The sequence below is a fragment of the Mobula hypostoma genome, chromosome 8 (genome assembly GCF_963921235.1).
Source record: "Mobula hypostoma chromosome 8, sMobHyp1.1, whole genome shotgun sequence".
Classification (NCBI taxonomy): domain Eukaryota; kingdom Metazoa; phylum Chordata; class Chondrichthyes; order Myliobatiformes; family Myliobatidae; genus Mobula; species Mobula hypostoma.
Window position 1 is genome coordinate 128,878,809 of NC_086104.1, and position 26,871 is coordinate 128,905,679.

A 26,871-nucleotide genomic window follows, 5' to 3' on the forward strand; every position below is an offset into this window, starting at 1 on the left:
GCTCCCCAATCCAGGCAACATCCTTGTAAATCTCCTCTACATCCTTTCTACGGTTTCCACTTTCTTCCTGTAGTGAGGTGACTAGAAGTGAGAACAGTACACCAAGTGGGATCTGACCAGGGTCCTATATAGCTGTAAAATTACCTCTCAGCTCTTGAACTCAATCCCATGGTTGACGAAGACCAATATACCGCATGTCGTCTTAACCACACAGTCAACCTGCGCAGCTGCTTTGAGTGTCCTATGGACTTGGACCCCAAGATCCCTCTGAAAATTGGCAAGTTCCCTCTCACTGGTAAATACTGAAGCAAAGTGTGAAGGGGAGGAATGGATTTCTCAGGTGGTCTGATGGAAAAAAGTCCCCCAAACAACACATCATTTCTGTCATTGGAGTTTGCACATACTTGTCCCACATAGACTGGTTGCCACGTATCCCAGAGCTACACTTCAAAAGAATGTATTTGAGATACTTTGGGACAATTTAACATTTTGGAGAGCCTGATGCAAATCCAGATCTTCTTTTCTAAATGCTATCTGCAGCTATTTTTAAAATGTAGAATTTTAGGAATTGAAGTATTGCACTATAAAAGCTCTTTTTTTTCGATTAAAGGAAACTAGTTGTGACTCAGTGACTGTGCCCTTAACTTGTCCTCAAAGGACGCCTTCAAATGAGGAAAATTAAATCGTGCTTTGTTTTATTGTTAATTGATAAAAGTAAATGAAAAACATCCTAAATATTGAAATTGCTGGGAAAACCCAGCAGGTCAGAAAGTACTTATGCAAAGGAAAACTAAGATTTTATTTCTGGCGATCTTTCTTAGCGGTTTTTCATCAGAATTGGAAAAATACGAAAACAGGTTAATTCTTCAAGAAACGAAGAGCCGAAGGAAACCAGTGCATTTGGCAACATCCGTGGAGGTAAGTGTTTCAGGTCGAGACCCTGATCAGGACTGATTGTAGAAGGGAGATAGCCCATATAAAGTGATGAGGGAAGGATGAGACAGGGACGGGCAGGCAACAGTACGGACAGAGATGGAACCAGGTAGGGCAGATGGAAGGGATGGAGGTAAAGGCTAGTGGGGAAGTAGTTGAGATAGATATAGTGTCAAAAGTTTAAAAAAAAGGGGGCACGTGGAACCAAGTAGGTAGAAGTATAGACAGAGGCTGGAAAGTGGAAGCAATAAGCTGCATTTGATGGAATCTACTAAGTAAGGTGAACCATATAAAGGGGCAGGTGGAAACAGTTGGAAAATCCCCTCTTCCAAGTCATTACATCTATCCACCATCCATCCTTTACCTGGTTCCACATAACCTTCCTCACTTATGAGAATCAAGTATCTGCAGCCTTTTAACATAGAACTGCATACGAACAAGCCCTTTGGCCCAAGATGTCTGCATCTCATCTGTCTCCAGAAGTTCCACATTCCTCAGTTTGCTCATATTCACGCGTCTAACTAAAAACTTCTTTAACTTCATTCTTATACCTGCTTCCACCATTACCACTGGCAGCCCATTGCAGGCACTCAGCACTCTGTGTGAAAAACTAGCCCTGCACATCTCCTTTTGAACTTTCCTTCTCTTACCTTAAATGCACGTCCTCTAGTATTTGACTTTTCTACCCTGGGAAAAAAGATTCTGACTATGTACCCGATCTATGCATCTCATAGTTTTATCAACTTCTATCAGGTCTCCCCTCAGCCTCAGAAGTCCAGAGAAAGTAACCCAAGTTTGTCCAAACTCTCATAGTTCATACATACCTTCCAGTCCAGGGAACATACTGGTAAGCCTCTACACCCTTTCCAAAGCTTCCACATCCTCCCTGTACTGGCGTGACCAAAACTGCACTTAATGCACCAAGTGCAGACTATCTGAAGTTTTATATGGCTACGACATAATTTTCTAACTCTTATACTCAACACCATTACTAAAGAAGGCAAGCATGTCATACACCTTCTGTACCATCCTATCTTCTTGGAGCCCAAGATCCACCTGCACATCAATGCTGTTAAGGGTCTTGCCATTAACTATATATTTTCCCTTTACATTTGACCTTGTGAAGTCCATCTGCCATTTTTCTGTCTATATCTAAAGCTGATCTACAGTATATACTGCTGTACCTTTAGTAACCTTCGCAGTCTAAAACTCCACAAGCCTTTGGGTCACTTCCAAATTTACTACCCAACCCATCTGCATTTTCATCCAAGTCACTTATCTGGATCACAAACATAAGAGGTCCCAGCATTGATCCCTGCAGAACTCCGACCCAGAGCTAGAGAAGCACTCTTTCACTATTACCCTCTGTATTCTATAGGCAAGCCAATTCTGAATCCGATTCTTGTTTCCATTTATCACCTTCCAGCCAGTCTCTACATCCACCCTCTGCTCCCTCCACACCTACTGTGTGTCAGCTCCTGCCTCACCCCTTCCTCTCACCTCTTTATGTTGGCTCTTTCCTCTCTACACTCTCAATCCTGATTTATGGTCTTGATGTGAACTATCAACTATCCCATTGCCTCCATAGATTTTACCTGATCCATTATGTTCGCTTTTTGCTCCAAATCCCAGCATCTGCGGTCTCTCGTGTTCTGAGTTAGTTTTCCAGTTCAGATTAAGATCTTTTGACTTGAGACCTGAAACGTTAACTCCATTTCTCCTTCCACGGATGCTGCCTGACCTACCGAGTGTTTTAATCACTTTGAGTTTTTGTACCTGAAACTTCTGGTTAGATTTTTCAAGCCTTAAAAAATTACAAGTGAACAAAAGAAACAATGAAAGAGCCACAGAAACAGGCCAGGCAGAATCTGTGGGAAAACAAATTGGGTTATGTTTCGGGTCAGAGTTCTTTCTGCAGGTTCATTTCCTCGGATCAAGCTCCTTTCAGTAAACAAAATATTGTCCTCTCTGCTACTTACAAGATAACAAATATTCAAACCTACCAGCAAGGTTAAATAGAGTGTTAAGGATGTAAAACCGTTCTATGTCATCTCTTTGGATAAACTTGTTGGAGTATTGCTCAACAATCTCTGACCTGGGGGAGAAAAATGATGAGAGGTTGGTCTGAGGAAGCTCAGGTCTACATGGAGAGAATTTAATTTACAATGTTAGCAAGAGTGAAATGAGTTAGCATTGAAATGTCACAGGTATTGGAGTAAAAGTTGGGCTTATTGGCAGTTGGAGTAGAATCATAAAAGGTTTCAAAGTGAATAGTAAAACAGATACTAAATATTACAAATTGAAGAGCTTTGGGAATAAAATATCAACCCGAGTGATTGAAGATTCAATCTCCATTGTGCAGATACCATGAAAGGCAGTTGAGTATCAGGGAAGAACATACGGCTGGAGATGTTAAAGGAGTTGGTGTGAGCTGAGGACAGGCAGGACTTCTTAAACCATTGCAAGGTTGCATTGACTGAGAGAAAGTCAAAGGGGATCAGCTCGGTTAGAGTGGATGATGATACACATACTGGAGTTCCAGGGAATTTGAAGCTTATACAAACTGAGATTTTGGTGGTCAGTAAGGAAAATGTTGGAGAAATTAGCCTTAGTCTGCTGAAGGCTTTCATAATTGGTTGCAACATTTTTGGTGAAGATGCAGATGGAGATGCCACAGGAATAGATGAACTAGATATACGGTTTTAAAAGCAAACAGTAAACTAGCTTCAACCAAAGCAAGCAATGCAAAATAACAGGATCAGACTGGAAGATCACAGTGGATTTGCTATTCTCACATGTGAACTGGGAAAGTTCCTTAAGCAGTGAAAAGTGTTGGATGAGAAAGTGATATCTATAGATCCAAGGATGGTGATGGAAAATTAAAAGTCGACTTAATCGACTTACATTTTGAAAGTTAGCCCAGCAGCTATTGGTATATAATCTCCAACATAATAAAAAACATACCAAGGCAGAATCATTATCAGACAAAAATCCGTCAATGAGCCACTTAAGCAGATATTATGGAAAGGAACATATGTTATAGAGAATACTGTCTGCATGCAGATCACACATAGTAACAGACAAAGAATTGAATCTTTGAACATTCTGCTAACAGTCTGTGTGCTGAGGTCACAGTTCAGTTTTAGCTGTTTCTTAGTGGGGTTTTTTTTTGGGTTTATGAGGATGGTTTTGGGGACAGAGAGGGGAGTTAGTGGCCAGGTTAGGGTTTAGCAACAGGGAGGTGGGGGAATTAGAGGACGGGCTTAGTCTTAAGTCTCTGCCCTGCATTTAAAGGCCAGCAATATGGAGGTGGAACATCCGTGAGCTGAGCTAGGCTGTCCGGCCGGATATCGGATTGCCAGACCAGCGTGACCGAAGGCTGGTGCCCCCGCCCCCCCCCACACCCCACCCCTCCCAGTCAGTGAGTTGTCAGCGGTTTTCAGAATTGAAGTTCCATGTGGGCAGGTCTTATGACCCCATTGATTTGCAAAGCAGTGGGACTGGAGTTTGAGGACAAGTGTTGGGAGCCCTGCCACCAGCGAATCTGGAGTTCAAGGACTGGTGTTCAGTGAGGATCCAATCAGTTGTCCGGAAGTCGAAAGTCGTCGGCTGGAGCCCCAGGTCAGCGAATCACTCTAAATCCACTGAGGTTGTCGATGGCCCAGTGTTTGTGTGACTGAGGCTGCTGGAGGCTGAAGAAGGTGAAGAAGGTGGCCTGTCTTGGAGTTAGAGAACTGTGTATGTGCGTAGGTGGGAGGGAGTAACACAACTTGTTCTGCAGGTTGCTGAGTTCTCGGTTGTTCTGGCGAGTATTGTGGACATGCTATGTTGGCGCCGGAATGTATGGCGACACTTGCGGGCTGCCCCTCGGGTATGCTTATCGTTAACGCAAGTGATGCATTTTCAATGTATTATTTGATGTACACGCGATTAATAAACGACTCTTGAATCTCGGTAATGGGGAGGGATGTGGGGTCTTTGACAAGGTCATGCTATATATCAACGATTTGGATAACAGAATTGATGGCTTTATGGCCAAGCCTGCAGACAATACAAAGATAGGTGGAGGTGCAGGTAGTGTTGAGGAAACCGGGAGTCTGTAGAAGGACTTAGACCGATTCGGAAAAAGGGCAAAGAAATGGCAGATGGAATATAGAGTAGGGAAGTGTATGGTATGCACTTTGGAAGGAGAAATAAAGACATAGACTATTTTCTAAATGGGAAGAAAATTCAAAGATCAGAGGTACAAAGGGACTTGAAAGTCCTTGTGCAGTATTCCCTAAACATTAATTTTCAGGTTGACTCAGCGGTAAGGAAGGCAAATGCAATGTTAGCATGCATTTCAAGAGGACTAGAATATGACAGCAAGGTTGTGACGCTGAGGCTTTATAAGGCATCGATTGGACCACACGGAGTATTTTGAGCAGTTATGGGCCCCTTATCTGAGAAAAAAATGTGCTAGCTTTGGAGGGGGTCCAGAGGGGATTCACAAGAATGATTCTGGAAATGAAAGGGTTAACATATGAGGAGCGTTTGATGGCTCTGGGCCTGTACTCACTGGAGGTTAGAAGAATGAGGGTGCATCTCATTGAAAGCTATCGAATATTAAAAGGCCTAGACAGATTGGATGTGGAGAAGATGTTTCCTATATTGGAGAAGACCAGGACCAGAGTGCACAGCCTCAGAATAGAGGGATGTCACTTAGAACAAAGATGAGAAGGAATTTCTTTAGCCAGAGGATGGTGAATCTGTGGAATTCATTGCCACAGATAGCTGTGGAACCCATGTAATTGAGTATATCTGAAACAGATATTGATAGGTTCTTGGTTAGTCAGGGCATCAGGGGAGAAGGCAGGAGAATGGGTTCGAGAGGCACATAGAAACATAGAAAACCTACAGCACAATACTGGCCCTTCAGCCCACAATGCTGTGCCGAACATGTCCTTACCTTAGAAATCACCTAGGGTTACCTATACCCCTCTATTTTTCTAAGCTCCATGTACCTACCCAGGAGTCTCTTAAAAGACCCTGTCATATCTGCCTCTTACCCCTGACATCTGTACCTGCTTCCAAGTACCTTAAAACTGAGCCCTCTTGTGCTAGCCATTTCAGCCCTGGGATAAAACCTCCGACTATGCTCACAATCAATGGCTCTCATCATCTTCTACACTTTTATCAGGTCACCTTTCATCCTCTGTCGCTCCCAGGAGAAAAGGCCAAGTTCACTCAACCTATTCTCATAAGGCATATTCTCTAATCCAGGCAACATCTTTGTAAGTCTCCTCTGCCCCTTTTCTATGGTTTCTACATCCTTCCTGCAGTGAGGCGACCAGGACTGAGCACAGTACTCCAAATGGGGTCTGACCAGGGTCCTACATAGCTGCAACATTACGGACCCAAGATCCCCCGATTCTCCACACTGCCAAGAGTTTTGCCATTAATACTATATTCTGCCATCATATTTGACCTACCAAAATGAACCACTTCACACTTATCTGGGTTGAACTTCATCTGCCACTTCTCAGCCCAGTTTTGCATCCTATTAACGTCCCGCTGTAACCTCTGACAGCCCTCCACACTGTCCACAACACCCCCAACCATTGTGTCATCAGCAAATTTACTAACCCATCCCTCCACTTCTTCATCCAGGTCATTTATAAAAATCACAAAGATTAGGGGTCCCAGAACAGATCCCTAAGGCACACCACTGGTCACTGACCTCCATGCAGAATATGACCCATCTACAACCACTCTTTGCCTTCTGTGGGCAAGCCAGTTCTGGATCCACAAAGCAATATCCCCTTGGATCCCATGCCTCCTTACTTTCTCAATAAGCCTTGCATGGGGTATCTTATCAAATGCCTTGCTGAAATCCATATACACAACATCTACTGCTCTACCTTCATCGATGTGTTTAATCACATCCTCAAAAAATTCAGTCAGGCTCATAAGGCACGGCCTGCCCTTGACAAAGCCATGCTGACTATTCCTAATCATATTATGCCTCTCTAAATGTTCATAAATCCTGCCTCTCAGGATCTTCTCCATCAACTTACCAACCACTGAAGTAAGACTCGCTGGTCTATAATTTCCTGGGCTATCTCTATGCCCTTTCTTGAATAAGGGAACAACATCTGCAACGTCCAATCCTCTGGAACCTCTCCCGTCCCCATTGATGATGCAAAGATCATCGCCAGAGGCTCAGCAATCTCCTCCCTCGCCACCCACAGTAGCCCGGGGTACACCTCGTCCAGTCCCGGTGACTTATCCAACTTGATGCTTTCCAAGAGCTCTTTCTTAATATCTTCATGCTCAAGCTTTTCAGTCCGCTGTAAGCGATCCCTACAATCACCAAGATCCTTTTCTGTAGTGAATACTGAAGCAAAGTATTCATTAAGTACCTCTGCTATCTCCTCCTGCTCCGTACACACTTTTTCACTATCACACTTGATTGGTCCTATTCTTTCACATCTTATCCTCTTGCTCTTAATAAATAAATCAGTCATGATGGGATGGTGGAGCAGACTTGATGGGCCGAGTGGCCTTATTCTGCTCCAATGACATCAGCTGTGGCAGGATTTGTAAGCTATTACTTCCTACAAGGTGAAATCTAACATTATGTTTGTTTGTGATGCTTCACTCCCATAAGATATAGGAGCAGAATTAGGCCATTTGGCCCATCGAGTCTGCTCCACCATTTCATCATGACTGATCCATTTTCCTCACAGCCCCAGTCTCCTGCCTCCCCCCCCCCCACCCCCGTATCCCTTCATGCCCTGACCTCTTCCTTAAATATATATAAAGGCTTGGCCTCCACAACTGCCTGTGGCAACATATTCCACAGATTCACCACTCTCTGACTAAAAAAAATCCTCCTTATCTCCATTCTAAAAGGATGCCTCTCTATTCTGAGGCTATGGCCTCTAGTCTTATGACTCTCCCACCATAGGAAACGTCCTTATGGTCTAATGAGGCCTATTTCTCGGGAAATATCTTCCCTAGTTGGACTGGGTCGTAGGGAATAAGGCTAGAGTGCAGAAGAATTTGGCAGAGGTCTTTAACAAAGACTGTGGAGAGGTCAGAAGGGGACCGACCAAGTACTGGAGCCATGTTCACTTATAATGTGATTCTCAACAGGGAGAATGTGGCTGTGGGAAGAGGTAGCAACCTGAACAGAGATCTAAATGGAATGGTGGGGGATAAAGAAGCAGACTGGAGGAGCAGTCCTCTCGAATTGGGTGTATCTTCTGGAACAGGGCCGCAGATCAGTGTGATGATGCATTTCATTTAAATTATATTTGACCCAATTTCTCAATGTCCTGGGAGCAAAGACAGGGAGCCAAACAGGAGGAAAGATGATGATTGTGCTAGAGCATTGTGCTTATCTGAGGCTAATGGACTTAACTCGCTGCAACTTCACTCTTTTAGATTTCCTGGAAAATTAAATCTGCGTCTCATTTTAGATTGTGATTAAATGCATTTTGCACTTTTCCTTTGAAGTAGATTTCTCAGCAGTCTGGAATGCAGCAACTGGTGAGATACTCCATATCACCCAGTTGTCTGGTCTGTCAGTCACTGCATTTCAACAATAACTACTCTCCTGGTAGCAATGGTTCGGGACAAGAGTAAGCAGTTATAAATAAACAAGACACAAGATCTCAGTCAATGTACTCATCTCTACATTCCAAATCTTATGAAATCTTCCCCATGCCAGAAAAGCTACGGTTTCAACATTACTCTGTCAAAGATTCGGTTTCATTTCATCTTGCAAGTTCTCCATTCTCATTTGAATTTCTGGCTTAATATATGTTGTTGGTGACACAATGAACCACCTACCAGTTTGGAACTCATAAACTATGCACACCATAGTACTAATCTCCACTACTCTAATGAGGAATTTCAACCATCCCTATATATGGATTGCCTAGATGGGACTATCTACTGGGGCCGCACTATCTTCTCTTGTGTTGAAATTTTAACATATTCTACAGAGATGGGACTATTGCCATAAACTGGTCTGATTTTTAAAATATGCAAACCAAACAATTACATTATTGTGACCTGCGCAGGATGAAGTGTTGCCATTTTCTCATAAGGCCAACCAATGGGAAGGAAAAGTTTGAGGCAGGAAGCCCGGAGTTATCTTACTCTTTTCCGACTTCCTTTAGGAAAATTGTGGAGCAGAAGAGGAATGGGATTCCCCTACATAAGAGCATGGGTCCGCTGCAGCTGCTCTGGGGCCATAGTCAGTCACTCTGCATTCATGATAGTATATTTTTACAGGAGAAATTTCTCCAGTAAAGGCCAGGCAAAGTACACAGCGAGCTCACCTGGGGGAATAGAGGCATAGACAGACCCTTAACCCATTCCCTCACAGTGGCCTAAATTGTGCAAATGGAAAGTAATCTCTGAAAGTAATGGAAAGTAATGGCTACTGGCCTTCGCTATTGAATCTCTCTTAGCGCAAAGATTTTTGCACGTGCAATGGAGAAATCATTCCTAGCAGTGGCATTCCTGCCTACTCAGTGGGGTCCCAGAAAAGTTTAAACTACTGCATTACCTGCTTTCGTTTCATTTGTTAAAAAATTGGGATTCAGTATGAAGTAAGCTGCTGGCTGCTATTGACTAATTTTCCAGAGAGCCCAGGCCATGAGACAACGGTTGAGAAGGACCCAGGCACAACACTGCCCTGCGGGGCTTTTCCTCAGCATTTACTTCACTGGATTCCTTCTTGTTGACTGTGAACAAGTCTTTTTCATCTTGTTTTGATCATAGCCTGTGACCAGTAAGTGGAACAACAAGAGAAAAGGGCAGTTTATTACAAAATGGAGTTCACTTAAGCCACAGCTATGTAAGGAATCTCAGGCACAGGGCTTAAGAATCAGCTATTTATACCAAAGGATTAAATGCTAAATGTCATCAGAAGTTGCTCTTTAGTAAGGAGGACTTCAGATTTGCAAATCGACTGACTGATTTGGACAGCAAACCCTGTGTGGGTAGAGAAGTGGCAGTAGCTCGCCAAATGCCCTTGGTCGATATGGGGGTCAGTTAAAATTGCCAATTGTCTTAACAATTCAGGAAGCCAACTTGATCAGTCACAAGGAAACCCAGGAAACAGTAGTGGGACCCTCTCTGGCATTCATATATTTCAGCAGCCTTTACCAGGAACCTCTGGTTTATTGCCAGGCCACTCTAGAAGGGTCTGCTTAATCCTAAAAGGTAGGTGTTGCCAACAGTTTTGGAAAATTCAAATTACCTTCTATTCCTCAAGCAACATGACTAAAGGCTCATCCTATCAGAATCAGAACCATGCATTCGTATAACACTACAGCACAGAAACAGGCCCTTCAGCCATCTAGTCCGTGCTGAACCATTAATTTGCTCAGTCCCAGCGACCTGCACCCAGACCACTAGAGTCACAGAACACTACAGCACAGAAGCAGACAGGTTTAATATGACTGGTTGTCATTTTGCAGTAGTACATTGCAGCACTTCCCAGTTGTGAAAATGATCCCCTCAGGAAAGTGCGGACAGCCACGTACCTTTCCGGGTACTCCAGTTTCAGCCAGTTCAAAACCTGGGCCTCTGTACCCCCCCCAACCCCCCGCAACTAGACCCTTGACTTCCTGTGTTGTGGATGGTGTAGAAGACTGGCAAAGAATTCAGTGCAATATTGGTCAGTTGCCGATATGAGCTGAGAAGTGGCAGATGAAGTTTAATGCAAATAAATGTGAGATGTTGCACCTCAGTAGGGCAAATGCAAGGAGACAGTACTAGGGCAAGACCCTTATCAGTTTTGCTGAGCAGAGAGATCTTGGGGTCCAAGTTCACAGCTCCTTGAAAGTGGCTACACAGGTCGATAAGGTGGTCAAGAAGGCTTATGGAATGCTTGTTTTTATTAGTCGAGGCATTGAGTTCGAAACTCAAGAGGTTATGTTGCAACTTTATAAAACTCTGGTTCGGCCACAGCTGGAGTACTGCATACAGTTCTGGTCACCCCCACTATAGGAAGGACATTGGGGCTTTGGAGAGGGTGCAGAAGAGGTTTGCCAGGGCGCTGCCTGGTGGAGAGGGCATGTGCTATCATGAGAGGCTGGATAAACTTGGTTTGTTTTTCCTGCAGCGCCGGAGGCCGAGGGGAGATCTGATTGAGGTTTCTAAGATCATGAGAGGCATGGATGGAGCAGACAGGGAGTGTCTATTTCCCAAGGTTGAAATGTCTAACACCAGAGGGCATGCATTGAAGGTGAGAGGGGGTAGGTTCAAGGGGGACGTGGGGGGTAAGCTTTTTACTCAGAGTGATAGATGCCTGGAATGCACTGACTGGTATGCTAATACAGGCAAATACATTGAGATGTTTGGATAGGCACATGGGTGTAAGGAAGATGGAGGGATAAGGACATTGTGTAGGTAGAAGGAGGTCGTGTTCGGATGCTTTTGATTTGCTTTTCAGCTGGTTCAGCACATCATAGTGGACCAAATGGCCTGGTGCCGTGCTGCATTGATCTACGTCCTATGTCCTATGTTTGTCATTGGGAGACCACAGTCAGTGTGGATTGGAAATTACCTCTCCTCCTCGCAGACAATCAACACTGGCTCTCCTCAAGGATGAGTGCTTAGCCCACTGCTCTACTCTGTCTACGTCCAAGAGTGGGTGGCTAGGCACAGTACAAACTCCTTCTATAAGGTCGCTGATGGTACAACTGTTATCGGCAGTATATCAGAGGGTGATAAGGAAGCATACAGGAGTGAGCGAGATCGGCTGGCTGAGTGGTGTCACAAAAACTACTTTGCACTCATTGTCAGTAAGACCAAGAGATTAAATGTGGACTTCAGGAAGGGGAAATCAAGGGAACACACACAAGTCCTCATCAAGGGATCAGCAGTGGAAAGGGTGAGCAGTTTCAAGTTCCTGGGTGTCAACATCTCTGAAGATCTATCCTGGTCCCCACGCATTCATACAATTATGAAGAAGGCACTTGAGTGGCTCTATTTCGTTGGGAGTCTAATGAGATTTGGTACCTCACCAAAGATTCTAGCGAACTTCTACAGATTATTACCTGAATGGTGGCCGATTAGGAAAAGGGGAGGTGCAACGAGACCTGGGTGTCATTGTACACCAGTCATTGAAAGTGGGCATGCAGGTACAGCAGGCGGTGAAAAAGGCGAATGGTATGCTGGCATTTATAGCAAGAGGATTCAAGTACAGGAGCAGGGAGGTACGACTGCAGTTGTACAAGGCCTTGGTGAGACCACACCTGGAGTATTGTGTGCAGTTTTGGTCCCCTAATCTGAGGAAAGACATTCTTGCCATAGAGGGAGTACAAAGAGGGTTCACCAGATTGATTCCTGGGATGGCAGGACTTTCATATAACGAAAGACTGGATCGGCTAGGCTTATACTCGTTGGAACTTAGAAGATTGAGGGGGGATCTGATTGAAACGTATAAAATCCTAAAGGGATTGGACAGGCTAGATGCAGGAAGATTGTTCCCGATGTTGGGGAAGTCCAGAATGAGGGGTCACAGTTTGAGGATAAAGGGGAAGCCTTTTAGGACCAAGATGGGGAAAAAACTTCTTCGCACAGAGAGTGGTGAATCTGTGGAATTCTCTACCACAGGAAACAGTTGAGGCCAGTTCATTGGCTATATTTAAGAGGGAGTTAGATATGGCCCTTGTGGCTAAAGGGATCAGGGGGTATGGAGAGAAGGCAGGTACAGGGTTCTGAGTTGGATGATCAGCCATGATCATACTGAACGGCAGTGCAGGCTCGAAGGGCCGAATGGCTTACTCCTGCACTGCCGTTCAAGAGGGTTGGATAGGGCGGGTTCAAACACACATTAATGTAAACAGCCAATGCAATTTCAGAAAAACAGAAAGGAAATGCTGAATACCCTATGACATGGTGAAGGGGCTGTGATTGACAGTGTGCTTATCCAATCGGGTAAGAGGATATAGTTGGTATCCACAAAGGCAGCCTTGATTATTGCCTAGATGTGGGCTTTGCAGAGGATAGCGTTGAGTGTGGATAGAGCGGCTAGTTGAGGTGGTAGATGTAGGTTCAGCTGCAATGTTTAAGAGAAATTCGGATAAGTACACGGTTGGGAAGAGTACGTAGGACTATGATGTGGGAGCTAGGCAAAAAACAGGTTGGCATGGACTAGATGGGCCAAAGGGCCTGTTTCTGTGCTGTAGCTTTCCCTCTTCACTGCCATGGCCTGGCATGCCAGATATTTCTTATATCTCTATAGCTTTTACATGTTCTATTTTTGTTCATTTCCCTCTAACAGCCCTTCATCAATGGCTCATCACTACGGCGACTCTGGCCTCAGACGTTTAACCCTTGTTGTGTCCATCCTTCCGCTATCATCTTTGCAACTCTAAACTGACTTATTTCTTTCTCATTCTGACCCTCTATCTTTTCCCACAGACGCTGTCTGCGTTTTTATTCCAGATTTCCAGCATACCAGATTCATATTTTTATTCCCAGTCTCTGTCTCCTACCTGTCGATAAATACACAAACCATGCCAGGTATATTACACCAAGCCCACGGTTTTTAACCTCGCACACTAACCTCTTTAGATGAGAATCTATCTAAGGTCTTCTGAAAATCCAAGAACACCACATCCACTGGTTCTCCTTTATCTATATTCCACCATCCTCAAAACCCCTGAAGATATCCATAAATCTGCATTGAGCTTACACTTAGCTGCAATAGCCACTACATAAGAGTTGACTGCAATAAATAAAGAATGCTTTGTTGATAACATTGCCTTAGTAAGATGAAACATCAAAGCATTACTGATCCTGCAGCCTCTTAACCATCCATAAGCCATTTTATGCTTTCTCAAATGGGCAAAGTACGATTAACGTCAATCTGAAAGGTCCAAACTCGGCTCTTCACCAATCAAAAGATACAGCAAAACTGTTTGCCTCTTTGGTAAACCACAGTCCATAACAAACTTGAAGTCTGCATAATTGTTTAAATCCCCTCCGTGGACACACAAAATAAAAAGAATTCCAAAAACAAGAGTTGATGCAATTGGAATAATCTTTCCTTTGATCTTTTCTCTATTTCAGGAACAGCAAAGACAGCCATATTTATCAAGCATTTCAAGCAAAATTAAGTATCCAGCACTGCATCACTTTATTTGTTTCGCAACCTCTCATTAGTATTTTTTTCTGTGAAGACTTTTTCCACAGATGCCTCATTTGCTGTGCTAAAATCCACAATGTGTCTGAATAACCACATGGTAGACACAAAACCCCTTCTCTTTCTAATGTTTGTACATCTTTCATCAATTTATTTGTTCATAAGGTGTGGACTTCCCTAGCTGCCTGGTCGCCCTACCTAGACCAAGAGAAAGCCTCTGAGAGAGGATCACACATCAGCACGATGGCTGTGCTCTCCTTAACAGGCTTTGGGGAGGGGAATTCAGAATTGGATACAACCACTCTGCAGATATTTGTAGTGAAGTAAAAATTAACAGATGGGAAATCTCTAGTCAGGCGAAGCCGTCTTCTTTGCTCCATCCTGGTTGTGTGAGCTGTTGAACCTTTGGCCAAATCCATCAGGAAGGACACTGGCACGCGAGGAGTGACGATTACTGGCAGTGCAGGTGCTCAAGGCAAATTGTCCTTGCACGTGGGGAATGTTGTTTTCTGCTCGGACCCACAGACATTCTTCAGGTTCATCAGCATCTGCAACCAGCTTGAACAAGCATTGGGAGCCAGAGTCAAATCGCGGCAAGAGTGAGGCCACGTGCTCCGTCAGATGGGTCCCTTCGCCATTAGGTATCGTACCTGAAAGCGCTGGGAATCTGGTTCGGAGGAAATGGGGAGTGCAGCAGGAAATGGCTGCAGCAAGTCACCAAAATGAAGCAGGAATTGGTAACATTGCAAGGGAAACATGATTCCCTTGCAATGGTCAGCAAGAGAACAGATCAGAACTTTATAGTCATTGCTCAAGACAAGATTGTGGTGCTATTCCAGCCCACGTAAAACGAATATTTACAATGCATGCTGTGCGGCTTAAGACAAAAAAGAATTCCATTTTTACATGCAACAAGTGACTTCATAACAAGTGAGTCCATAACACTCAAAGGCCATTGGCAAGCCGGGGTTATTCAGCTGTACAAGAGACCTTGAGAAGAAGATGTTTTTCAGTCTTACTGTCTTGGCTAAAATGTTTCTCTGTCTCCTACCAGGTGGCAGGAGATTGAGCAGACAGTGCTCTGGATGGGATGGGTCTTTAACAATGTTACGAAATTGCCGTAGGCTTCGAGAGTTGTAGATTATCTCCAGGTCCGGTAGTTGAGTCCCAATGGTGTGCTGAGCCGTCCTAATCAACTGTTGGAGTGCTTTGTGATCTGTCTTTCTGTTTCATCGGGAGACCTCACCTGGATTGCATCCGTCGGGACGAGATGTACAAACCTCCAGAGAAACAGAAGAAAACATATCCAAGCGTACCGTATCCTGATAGCCATTTTTTCCTGTGGCTGCATCCAGCTGTCTGCAGAGCCTGAGATCATAAATGTCGAAATTCTATCCACCTCTGGTGTTAGAAAGGATGGGCTTGACCTTGCTGCCATGGAAAGTTCCATCCGAGGCACCTTGCCACACCACCAGTCACCCCTAGGAAAAGTTCAGTTGGGAAACACCTATGACCACAAGTCAATAAGGCAGCAAAGTCCTGGAGCTCTGCAGGGAAAGGATCCTGTAGGATAGTGCTAGGAAGAGACTGCATGTCCTTTGGCAGAATGGCTCATCACCAGAACTCTTAAGCAAGCACCAAGACCAGACTTAGCTAGTGATGAGAAAGAGTCCTTTCCATCTGATCCTTCATCAACAGCTGGAGTCTTAGTCCCAACATAGGCTTTCCTCAAAATAGCTGTGGTGTGGATGGGATAGTTATCCACATCCCAAGGACTGTGCATTTCTCCTTTCATCAAGGAGGAGGTCCAGGAGCCTGAACACCCTCATTCAATGTTTTAGGAACAGCTTCTTCTTCCCTGCCATCAGATTTCTGAGTGGTCCATGAATCTTTCAAGAATACCTTGCCATTTCTCTTTTGCACACTCTACCTATCTATCTACTTTATAACTTTTTATGTCTTGTTTCGTGGCATATATCAGCGATAATGAACCCGATTCTGATTCGTCAAGGAGGTTCGGAATGGGATGCAGTTATCCTTGATGTAGCTCATTACAGTACTCTGCTCCTGGAAGATTAGCAATTCACTGGAAAATGATGCAAGGAAGTCTGCAAGAGAACGTGTGCGTGCGTGCGTCCGTGATGATGTCTTTTTCATGGCTTTTTACAAGGCACGGAGAGAGAGAGGGACTGTGTGGCGGGCCACTCCTCACACAGACATTTCCACAGTATTTTTCCCTTTATTTTACGAGGTCGAGTTGCGATCTCAACACTCAACCCGGCACGGATGGAAAGCGTATTCAGGAGCGGACCCGACTGGTTTCGAACCCGGGATCCTCTGCCCCCGAGTCCGGCGCCGATATCATGGCCCACCTGCAAGAGAACATTCTAGAGAATGAAAGCTTGGTCTGCTCAGTCTCTCCTCATACAGCAAACCCCAGGATCCCACTGTTAATGCACAGAGGTAAAAAGTTGGGTGGTATGATAAAAGCTTGCTTCTATAGTTCAGACTGGAAAGGAGTGGCCTGCTGTACACGTGAAATCACAGACCTAGAACTAATTTCACCACGAGTGTCATATAAAGCTGAAATTGTTTTACTCACCCCTTGAGGAAGCTGAATCCATGAGCACACACCAAGATGTTTCCATGAGAGTCCACTTTCAGAAGGTTCCCATACAGTGTATCAAACACAAGGCCTCTGCAAATTATGGTTGAAAAGTGAGTTTCCATCTCAGAAATACAAAATCTACAGACAAAAGCCAGCAATTCATTTATGCCATAGACAATTTCAACAAACAACAAATATAGAGCTCACCTTTTACCCTTACAGCATCCACATCCAGCTCGTCATCCTTCATCATTCTCCCACACTAGCTACATCTTTTCCTCCCCACTCCTCACCACCTTCTGCAGGGACACTCCCTTCAGAGCTTCCTGATCTGCTCATCCCTTCCCACCCACATCTCCCTGACCCTGGCACTCTCCTCTGTAACCATGAGAGTTGCCAGTCACCACCATCCAGGGACCTGAACAGCCCTTCTGGGTAAGGCAAAGAATCACGTACCCCTCCTCCAAACCACATCTACTGCATTTAAAGCTCCCAAGGTGATCTCCTCTACACCCGTAACACCAAGACGCAGGAAAGGCAACTGATTCGGACAATGCTTTCACCCTGCCTGTAATGCCATCCTGAGCTCTCAGCTGTGTGCCATCTTAATTCCTCATACCATTCCCCCACTGACCTGCACACCCTCAGCCTCCTCCACTGCCAGGGGCGGCTCAATACGAATTTCAAGCACAACACTTCATATTCTACCTAGGTAGTCTACAAACCCAACTGCAAGAACATTGAGCCTTCCAGTTTTCAGTAACGCTCCCCTTTGGCAGGTTGCTTCCCCCTTTTTCTGCCTCGCCCTCTTCTTCTGATCCTCCCCTGGTTCTTCCATTTCTGTCCCCTTTCCCTCCAAGCTCCTCTCAGCCCCCGATCAGCCATCTTCGTCCCCCACACAGTCCTGGTCCCATCCATATTACACCCAACAATTCACCAACCACAGCCCTCACCCACCCACAGTCTGGATGTAGTCCCAAATTAATGATATGAACATCGAATTTTCCACTCTCATCTATCTCTTCCCATGCACCCATGCAACACCCCCTTTTCTCTCTCTCCTTTCGATCCTCCCCTGAACCCCCCATTTTGTCCTCTTCCCCGTGTTTTCAGACTTCCCCCCACCCATTTCTGTCCCTCCCTCCCAGTTTCATTCACCTATTGCCCACATATTTCACCCCCCACTCTCCCCCTCATACCCCCACGTGGTACGGGTTCTTTCCACCTTTCACTGCTCCCTAATGGCTCCCATTAACACCTCCCTTATTTATCCGATTCTAGCTCACGTTCTGGCTTTGCATTCAGCCTTATCACCCTCCAGCAGCTGTCTCCAACCTCACCCTCTTCAGCTCCCTCCTGCTTCCTCTCCCTATCTCTCTTGATTTGCCTGTCATCCTTTACACTCCCCCCCCACAAACTGATCCTTCCCCCCTCCATTCACTGTCAGTCCATTAATTACCACTCGGTCTCACTGCTCCTCCCCTTCTCTTCACATTAGCTATTTCCTCTCTTCGATCTCAGTCCTGATGCAGGGTTTCGACCTAAAATCTCGACAATTCCTTTTCCTCCACAGAAGCTGCTTGACCCACTGCGTTTATCCAGTGGGTTGTTTGTTGCTCCAGATTCCAGCCTCTGCAGTCTCTTATGTCATCAAAGATTCCAAATTGTCACATTCACACCCTGTATCAGGAACACCCATGTGTTTTGTGCCTATGCAATACATTGCAGACAAACCGTATAAGCCATAGCAGGTACGCCTGACAGAGTTATGAAAAGACTCTGTGTTTGCAGTATTTGTGAGGGAGGAATGGGGCTTGTTGTCGCTTGAAATAAATCAGAGTGCGAATCTGAATCCAATCGCCCATGAATAGCACCTCACAAACCCATGATCTCTATTAACAAGGGGAGCAGGCACATGGGAACACAGCCATCTATACATTCCCATCCAAGCTGCTCACCATCCTGACTTGGAAGTATATTGCCAGCCCCTTCGTTGTTGCTGGGTGTAAATCGTAGAATTCCCTGCCCAGCAGCGTGGCAGGCAGTCCTGTACCAGTTTCAACCCGCTTTCCCGTGGGCAATAATGGAGAGACAATAAATGATCAGGTCCCAAACTGAATGTGTCAGACATGCACACTGCATAGCCCTCTCCACTTGAAATACTATAGAAACACCAGTGCTATCAGAACCTGACATCAGCCCATTGGCCCACAATGACGCTGCTACACCTCTCCTCCCTTATTTACTGGGGAAGGGGGGAGAAGTGTGATTTCCCTATTTACTAGTTTTCAGTAAGCAATCTCTATTTAACAAAAACGGCCTTTGCAAAACAGCTGTACAAACTATTCAAATTCCAGACATATCCTTCTACATCAACAATTATTACTGGTGGTCAAACACCATATTTTGCCATGTTACTACATAATACACCAGGAAGCACATCTGAGAGGTTTGACGTGAAACATGGATGAACTCTTTAAATATTATTTTCATATTTTCCCTAATGTATGACAAGGATTGGCACATCTCCGGTTTGATGCAGAAAGTGGTTCATCCGGTGAACTCAACTGGACCTTCTTTTAATCATTGATAATCCGATAGTTGGTTTTAAAGACAATCTAAGTGACAAGGTCATTGAACTCAACCTATTACTCAAAAAGAATTGCTCAAGCTTTGTAGCATTTGTATAAAGTTCTTAATGTGCACTCGGACCACTGTTTACATATTATACATTAAGAGATAAAGGAAGAGTTCATCCTGGACATGGGTACGTTACTGAGGTCACTTCTGGTTAGCCAAACATAGATGTATGAACAGTCATGATTTGACCTACATACTCAATGAAGGGTATCTTCTGAATATGCTCATGATACAAAAATGGACAGGTTAGCACGTTCCGAGAACACGAACAGCTTGCAAAGGGATATGCACTCAGTGGCCACTTTACTGGGTACAGGAGAGGAACTCGATGTGGTTTTCTGCTGCTCCAGCCCATCCAATTCAAGGTTCAACATCTTGTGCAATCAGAGTTGCTCTTCTGTACACCGCTGTTATAATGCGTGGTTATTTGAGTTACTGTTGCCTTCCTGTCAGCTTGAAACAGTCTGGCCATTCTCCTCTGACCTGTCATTAACAATGCATTTTCACCCACATAATTGCTGCTCACTGATCTTTTTTTAATTTTTGTACCATTCTCTCTGTAAACTCTAGAGAATCTTATGCATGAAAATTCCAGGAGATCGTCAGTTTCTGAAATGGTCAAATCACCCCTTCTGGCACCATCATTCCACAGTCAAAGTCACTTAGATCACATTTCATCACATTCTCATGTTTAATCTGAACAACAACTGAACCCCTTGCAAACAAGAGAAAATCTGCAGACACTGGAAATCCAAGTAACACACACAAAATGCTGGAGGAACTCAGCAGGCCAGGCAGCGCCTATGGAAAAGAGTAAACAGTCAATGTCTCGGCCCGAAACGTTGACTATACTCTTTTCCATAGGCACTGCCTGGCCTGCTGAGTTCCCCCAGCATTTTGTGTGTGTTGAACTGAACCGCTCGACCATGTCTGCATGCTTTTATGCATTGAATTGCTGCCACATGATTGGCTGGTTAGACAATTGCATTAACAAGCAGGTGTACAGGTGTACCTATTAAAGGGCACTGAGTGTAGGTCGGTTGTAGACTGAGTGTAGAGGTGGGCAATGAAAACTATTCCTTACAAACAGTGAGACTTCAGAATGTGTTGTACAAAGGGATCTGGGAACTTCTAGCATACAAAATACAAAATGTTAGTGTGCAGATACAAGTAATTAGGAAAACCAAAAGGAATGTTGGCATTTAGAAACATAGAAACATAGAAAATAGGTGCAGGAGTAGACCATTCGGCCCTTCGAGCCTGCACCGCCATTTATTATGATCATGGCTGATCATCCAACTCAGAACCCAGCCTTCCCTCCATACCCCCTGACCTTTATAACAAGGGATGTGGAACATAAAAGTAAGGGCATTTTGATATAACTTTACCAGATGCCCTTCGAAGAGGACCACAACACTCTCATAGCTCGCAGGCTTGCGTGCCTCAATGACCCAGAGCACTATGTTGCCTGGAGTCAGGGCTTTATGCTTCAGCTCTTGGTAGGGTTGCCCATGCCAAACAGGCCAAGGAGTACAGGACAGACTAAGAGCAGCTCACTGGTGCTCCAGGTTCGGGGGTTCAGCTCAGGACTGGTAAAACAAAATTGTTACGGAAACAGCAGTAAAGAATCCTTCTACATCCGAGTGTGACGGTATTCCCGAGCCTCCACCCAGGATTTGCAAGACTGACAGTAGTGAAAGCCGAGAGGAAGCTACTGACATGATGAAGGAAGCCCCGAACACCGCCAGAGACGGTGGAACCTTCACTGCTGCCCTCAATGCCCCTGGCATAACGGGCAGCAACTTTACCAGATATTGGTGAGGGCACCTAGACATCACTGCGTACAATGTGGTCTCTGTATTTGGGGGAGGATGAGCGGGTATTGCAGGCAGAGCAGAAAAGGTTGACTAGCTTGATTCCTGGACTGAGAAGAAAGAATCAGAAGCTGGGATCCATACATGTTGAAGCTTAGAAAAATGAAATGATCTTACTAAAGCATATAATATTCTGATGGAGGGTGATGCAGAGAGGTTGCTTTCCCTAGTGAAGGCTTCTAGAGCTAGGGAGAACTGCCCATTTAAGGCCAAGATGATGAGGAATTCCTCATTGCAGGGGTTTGTGAATCTTTAGAGTTATCCTTTCAAGAGAGCTCTGGAGATAGAATATCTTCAAGGTGGAGGCAAGGGGTACAGGGAGAGGTCAGTAAAGTGGGATTGAGGCCAAAGTTGCGACTGAATGGTGGCGTAGACTCAAAGGACTGACAGACACACCTCTGCTGCTGTTCCATTATTTTCCAGCACTGGCTAATTGCTCAGCTGGATTGCACTGTCACATCATGAGTTATTCACACACATCAATATATATATGCCTTGGAGCTTTCCTTGCTCCCAGCCCACATACCAACACATACATGCAGCCTTGGAAAATTGATCACAGACAGATACAAACAAAACATTTTGTCGAACGATGTTAAAGAGGTCATTGTGACTTTAACCGTGATGGTTCGCCAAGTATAGCTTTCAACTTTCATTTTACTGCTTACCTTTTGCCTGCATTCTTCTTTTTCAACCTCTCATCTGATTCTCCTTTCAATCAATATAATGCCTTAAATAAGCCACTCTATGCTACCATAGTTAAGTTTTAAGAAATTCTTCTAACTGCCCTTCTTTAATATTAATCCTGAATGGATCAACCAAAATCACAATTAATACAAACGTTTTCATTCTGAACCCTCTTAAAACGTTACAATAATGAATTAACACTTCTCAGGCTTTGATTTTAACTGGCGTTTTGATGACAAACTCTGCCATCTTCAACAGGGATGATGCCTAGGCATGTCTATTCTGGTGGTATTTATACTCCGCCGTCCATCCCTCCTGATTGTTTAGTCCTCATCCAATTTGGTTTCTGCTATCCCATCTAGTTTGCAATTGAATTACAGTTCTTACTTAGAGTGAGAACTTTGTCTTTGTTAAAAATCTTTTCCTCTAGTTTTTCTAGGAATTTGATTGTAAGCAAGGAGGGGCAGTGGAAACCTCACTGGATGAGGACTAACCAATCAGGAGGGATGGATAATGGGGATATAAATACCATCGGACTAGACATGCCCATGCATCACCCCGATGAAGATGGCAGAGTTTGTCATCAAAATGCCAGTTAAAATCAATACCTGTACCTGGTTGGGAGCCCAAGAAGAGTTTATTCATCATGTACACCAAGAAAGCACTGGATCCTTCTTCACATTACAATAATTTTGAAAACCTCATTCATTTTTATGTGGGCAAATCCATCACAAATGATTACTGTTCATTGACTCAGTCATACTCAATATATGATTGTGTATTTCAAGGTGAACAAACATGATGCATAAATAAGATGAGGGTTTATCACGTGCAAATGTTGTGGGAGGCTATTGTGATGACTCTGTTCTCTTGTTTTCTCTCTCTCTCTTTAAATGGTACCCATCCAAATTCCTATGGTTCATGTAATATTTGTTCATCTAAGTTTATAAGATACAATATGAGTCTATCAATAATTCAGAGACAATTTCTGCTGAATACCTACAGTAAACTCCAATATATTAAGAGTGATGAGTAGTTTCATAAGTTAACAGCCGTTACATTGTAGTAGTTGCTGCAGTCAACATGAATTGATGCAACCAATTAGAAACATTATGTAGCAAACAAAATGCTGGAGGAACCCAGCGAATCAACAGAATCTGTGGAAGAAAAGAAATTGTTGACACTTAATATTAGTGCATTGTCTTGTACTACATGGTAGTCAAAATGGCATTAACTGAAGCCACAAATTAAACAAACAAATTACAATTAATCGCAAACAACAGGAATTCTGCAGATGCTGGAAGTTCAAGCAACACACATCAAAGTTGCTGGTGAACGCAGCAGGCCAGGCAGCATCTGTAGGAAGAGGTGCAGTCGACGTTTCAGGCCGAGACCCTTCGTCAGGACTAACTGAAGGAAGAGTGAGTAAGGGATTTGAAAGTTGGAGGGGGAGGGGGAGATCCAAAATGATAGGAGAAGACAGGAGGGGGAGGGATAGAGCCGAGAGCTGGACAGGTGATAGGCAAAAGGGATACGAGAGGATCATGGGACAGGAGGTCCGGGAAGAAAGACGGGGGGGGGGGGGAGGACCCAGAGGATGGGCAAGGGGTATATTCAGAGGGACAGAGGGAGAAAAAGGAGAGTGAGAGAAAGAATGTGTGTATAAAAATAAGTAACAGATGGGGTACGAGGGGGAGGTGGGGCCTTAGCAGAAGTTAGAGAAGTCGATGTTCATGCCATCAGGTTGGAGGCTACCCAGACGGAATATAAGGTGTTGTTCCTCCAACCTGAGTGTGGCTTCATCTTTACAGTAGAGGAGGCCGTGGATAGACATGTCAGAATGGGAATGGGATGTGGAATTAAAATGTGTGGCCACTGGGAGATCCTGCTTTCTCTGGCGGACAGAGCGTAGATGTTCAGCAAAGCGGTCTCCCAGTCTGCGTCGGGTCTCGCCAATATATAAAAGGCCACATCGGGAGCACCAGACGCAATATATCACCCCAGTCGACTCACAGGTGAAGTGTTGCCTCACCTGGAAGGACTGTCTGGGGCCCTGAATGGTGGTAAGGGAGGAAGTGTAAGGGCATGTGTAGCACTTGTTCCACTTACATGGATAAGTGCCAGGAGGGAGATCAGTGGGGAGGGATGGGGGGGACGAATGGACAAGGGAGTCGCATAGGGAGCGATCCCTGCAGAATGCAGAGAGGGGGGGGAGGGAAAGATGTGCTTAGTGGTGGGATCCCGTTGGAGGTGGTGGAAGTTACCGAGAATAATATGTTGGACCCGGAGGCTGGTGGGGTGGTAGGTGAGGACCAGGGGAACCCTATTCCTAGTGGGGTGGCGGGAGGATGGAGTGAGAGCAGATGTACATGAAATGGGAGAGATGCGTTTAAGAGCAGAGTTGATAGTGGAGGAAGGGAAGCCCCTTTCTTTAAAAAAGGAAGACATCTCCCTCGTCCTAGAATGAAAAGCCTCATCCTGAGAGCAGATGCGGCGGAGACGGAGGAATTGCGAGAAGGGGATGGTGTTTTTGCAAGAGACAGGGTGAGAAGAGGAATAGTCCAGATAGCTGTGAGAGTCAGTAGGCTTATAGTAGACATCAGTGGATAAGCTGTCTCCAGAGACAGAGACAGAAAGATCTAGAAAGGGGAGGGAGGTGTCAGAAATGGACCAGGTAAACTTGAGGGCAGGGTGAAAGTTGGAGGCAAAGTTAATAAAGTCATCGAGTTCTGCATGCGTGCAGGAAGCAGCGCCAATGCAGTCGTCGATGTAGCGAAGGAAAAGTGGGGGACAGATACCAGAATAGGCACGGAACATAGATTGTTCCACAAACCCAACAAAAAGGCAGGGGTAGCTTGGACCCATTTGGGTGCCCATAGCTACACCTTTAGCTTGGAGGAAGTGGGAGGAGCCAATGGAGAAATTATTAAGAGTAAGGACTAATTCCGCTAGACGGAGCAGAGTGGTGGTAGAGGGGAACTGATTAGGTCTGGAATCCAAAAAGAAGCGTAGAGCTTTGAGACCTTCCTGATGGGGGGTGGAAGTATATAAGGACTGGACATCCAACCTTCCTGATGGGGGATGGAAGTATATAAGGACTGGACATCCATGGTGAAAATAAAGCGGTGGGGGCCAGGGAACTTAAAATCATCGAAAAGTTTAAGAGCGTGAGAAGTGTCACGAACATAGGTCGGAAGGGATTGAACAAGGGGGGATAAAACCGTGTCGAGGTATGCAGAAACGAGTTCGGTGGGGCAGGAGCAAGCTGAGACAATAGGTCGGCCAGGACAGGCAGGTTTGTGGATCTTGGGTAGGAGGTAGAAACGGGAAGTGCGAGGTCTGGGAACTATAAGGTTGGTAGCAGTGGATGGGAGATCCCCTGAGCGGATAAAGTCGGTGATGGTGTGGGAAACAATGGCCTGGTGCTCCTTAGTGGGGTCACGATTGAGGGGTAAATAAGAGGAGGTATCCGCAAGTTGTCGCTGTGCCTCGACAAGGTAGAGGTCAGTACGCCAGACTACAACAGCACCTCCCTTATCGGCGGGTTTAATAATGTTAGGATTAGTGCAGAGGGAGTGGAGAGCAGAGCGTTCCGAAGGAGTGAGGTTGGAATGGGGACAAGGTGCGGTGAAGTCGAGACGGTTGATGTCCCGTCGGCAGTTAGCGATAAGGAGATCCAGAGCAGGCAGAAGACCAGAGCGGGGTGTCCATGAAGAAGAGGAGGGTTGAAGACGGGAGAAGGGGTCATCGGTGGGGGTGGAAGAGTCCTTGCCGAAGAAGTAGGCTCAGAGACGGAGAAAATTAATGGAAAAGAAAGTAATATTGAATGCTGTAGAATAATAAAAAATGTCAGCTTGATGTTAAGCAAGGATAGGCACAAAGATTTTAACTATCCGTTCAGCTGGGTGGTTCTTTGTAACATCCCATTCACAAAGGGATCTTGTGTACTTATTTGCACAGCTATAAACCAAGAAAAACTGAGCATTCTCCAGGCAGAACACACTGATAAACTGCATCCTCCAAGATGCCATTAGTTACACGTTGTTGAAAACACCTAGCAAAAGGCAAGGGCAACATGCAGACTGGTGAAATACCACAGTCAGAACTTCTTATGAGGTGACTGCACTCTTGGAATGTATACTCCTGTAGGTGTCCTATTTGTTCTTAGAGTCACTGGACTTCTATTCACAATCTCTCCCCAATCTCCATCATCCTCTTTCACTCATTGTTTCCCCTTTCCGACTTCCTCTGCTTTCTGTTCCCTCTTCAACGATCCCTGCAGCTCTCACACCCCTGATGTGAGGACTGCAGAGATCATTGAAGAGGGAATAACAAGCAAATGAAACTCATGTTCATACTCGGGACATTTTGTTAGAAAAGAAACAAAATATCCCAAGGAACCTAACTGGAATGCGACTAAGCAAAATGAAAAACTTTCTGACATTGGGGAACAAGAACAGGGGCCTGAAGACCAATTCTCAACAATGCAGAAACAACTTCTTCCCCTCCACCATCAAATTTCTCAATGGTCCTTGAACCCGTGAACGCTGCCTTTTTATTCCATATTTTTTGCATTATTTATTTATTTTTGTAATTTCTAGTTACGTCTTTGCACCTTACTGTGGCCACAAAAACATTTCAAGTCATATATGACAGTAATAATAAACCTGATTTATATTCCTTTTTTAATCAAAGAGTCATTCTTAAAAAGGAGCTCTGCTTAGCATTTCCTTACTGATAGAAAGCCACTTTACCCAAAAGAAGTATTTGAGAAAAAGAACTTCATGTACCTTGGCTGGGGTTGTTCACTGTCTTTACTTCAACACATCCGATGATTTCAGATGAAGTTCAAAATGACCTTCCATCTATATTTGCACTTTTCATCATTTTAGTGTATTTTTCAGTCAAATTAGCCACATTTCTCTAAAAATCACATGTAATCACATCTGTGGTGTTGGATGAATAAGATACTCTTT

At 44.7% G+C, this 26,871-nt stretch overlaps 1 protein-coding gene across 2 annotated transcripts in view; it reads right to left on the minus strand.

The window, feature by feature from the left end:
• The window catches only part of LOC134350939 (cytosolic purine 5'-nucleotidase-like), a 154,411-nt gene that overhangs the window by 75,248 nt on the left and 52,292 nt on the right, over positions 1–26,871 (minus strand). For both annotated transcript variants that reach the window (XM_063056807.1, XM_063056808.1), the window contains 2 exons: positions 16,689–16,784; positions 2,937–3,028 (listed from right to left, as the gene is read on the minus strand). In XM_063056807.1, coding sequence (XP_062912877.1) covers positions 2,937–3,028; positions 16,689–16,784 — 188 coding nt within the window. The remainder of the gene's footprint in view (positions 1–2,936; positions 3,029–16,688; positions 16,785–26,871) is intronic.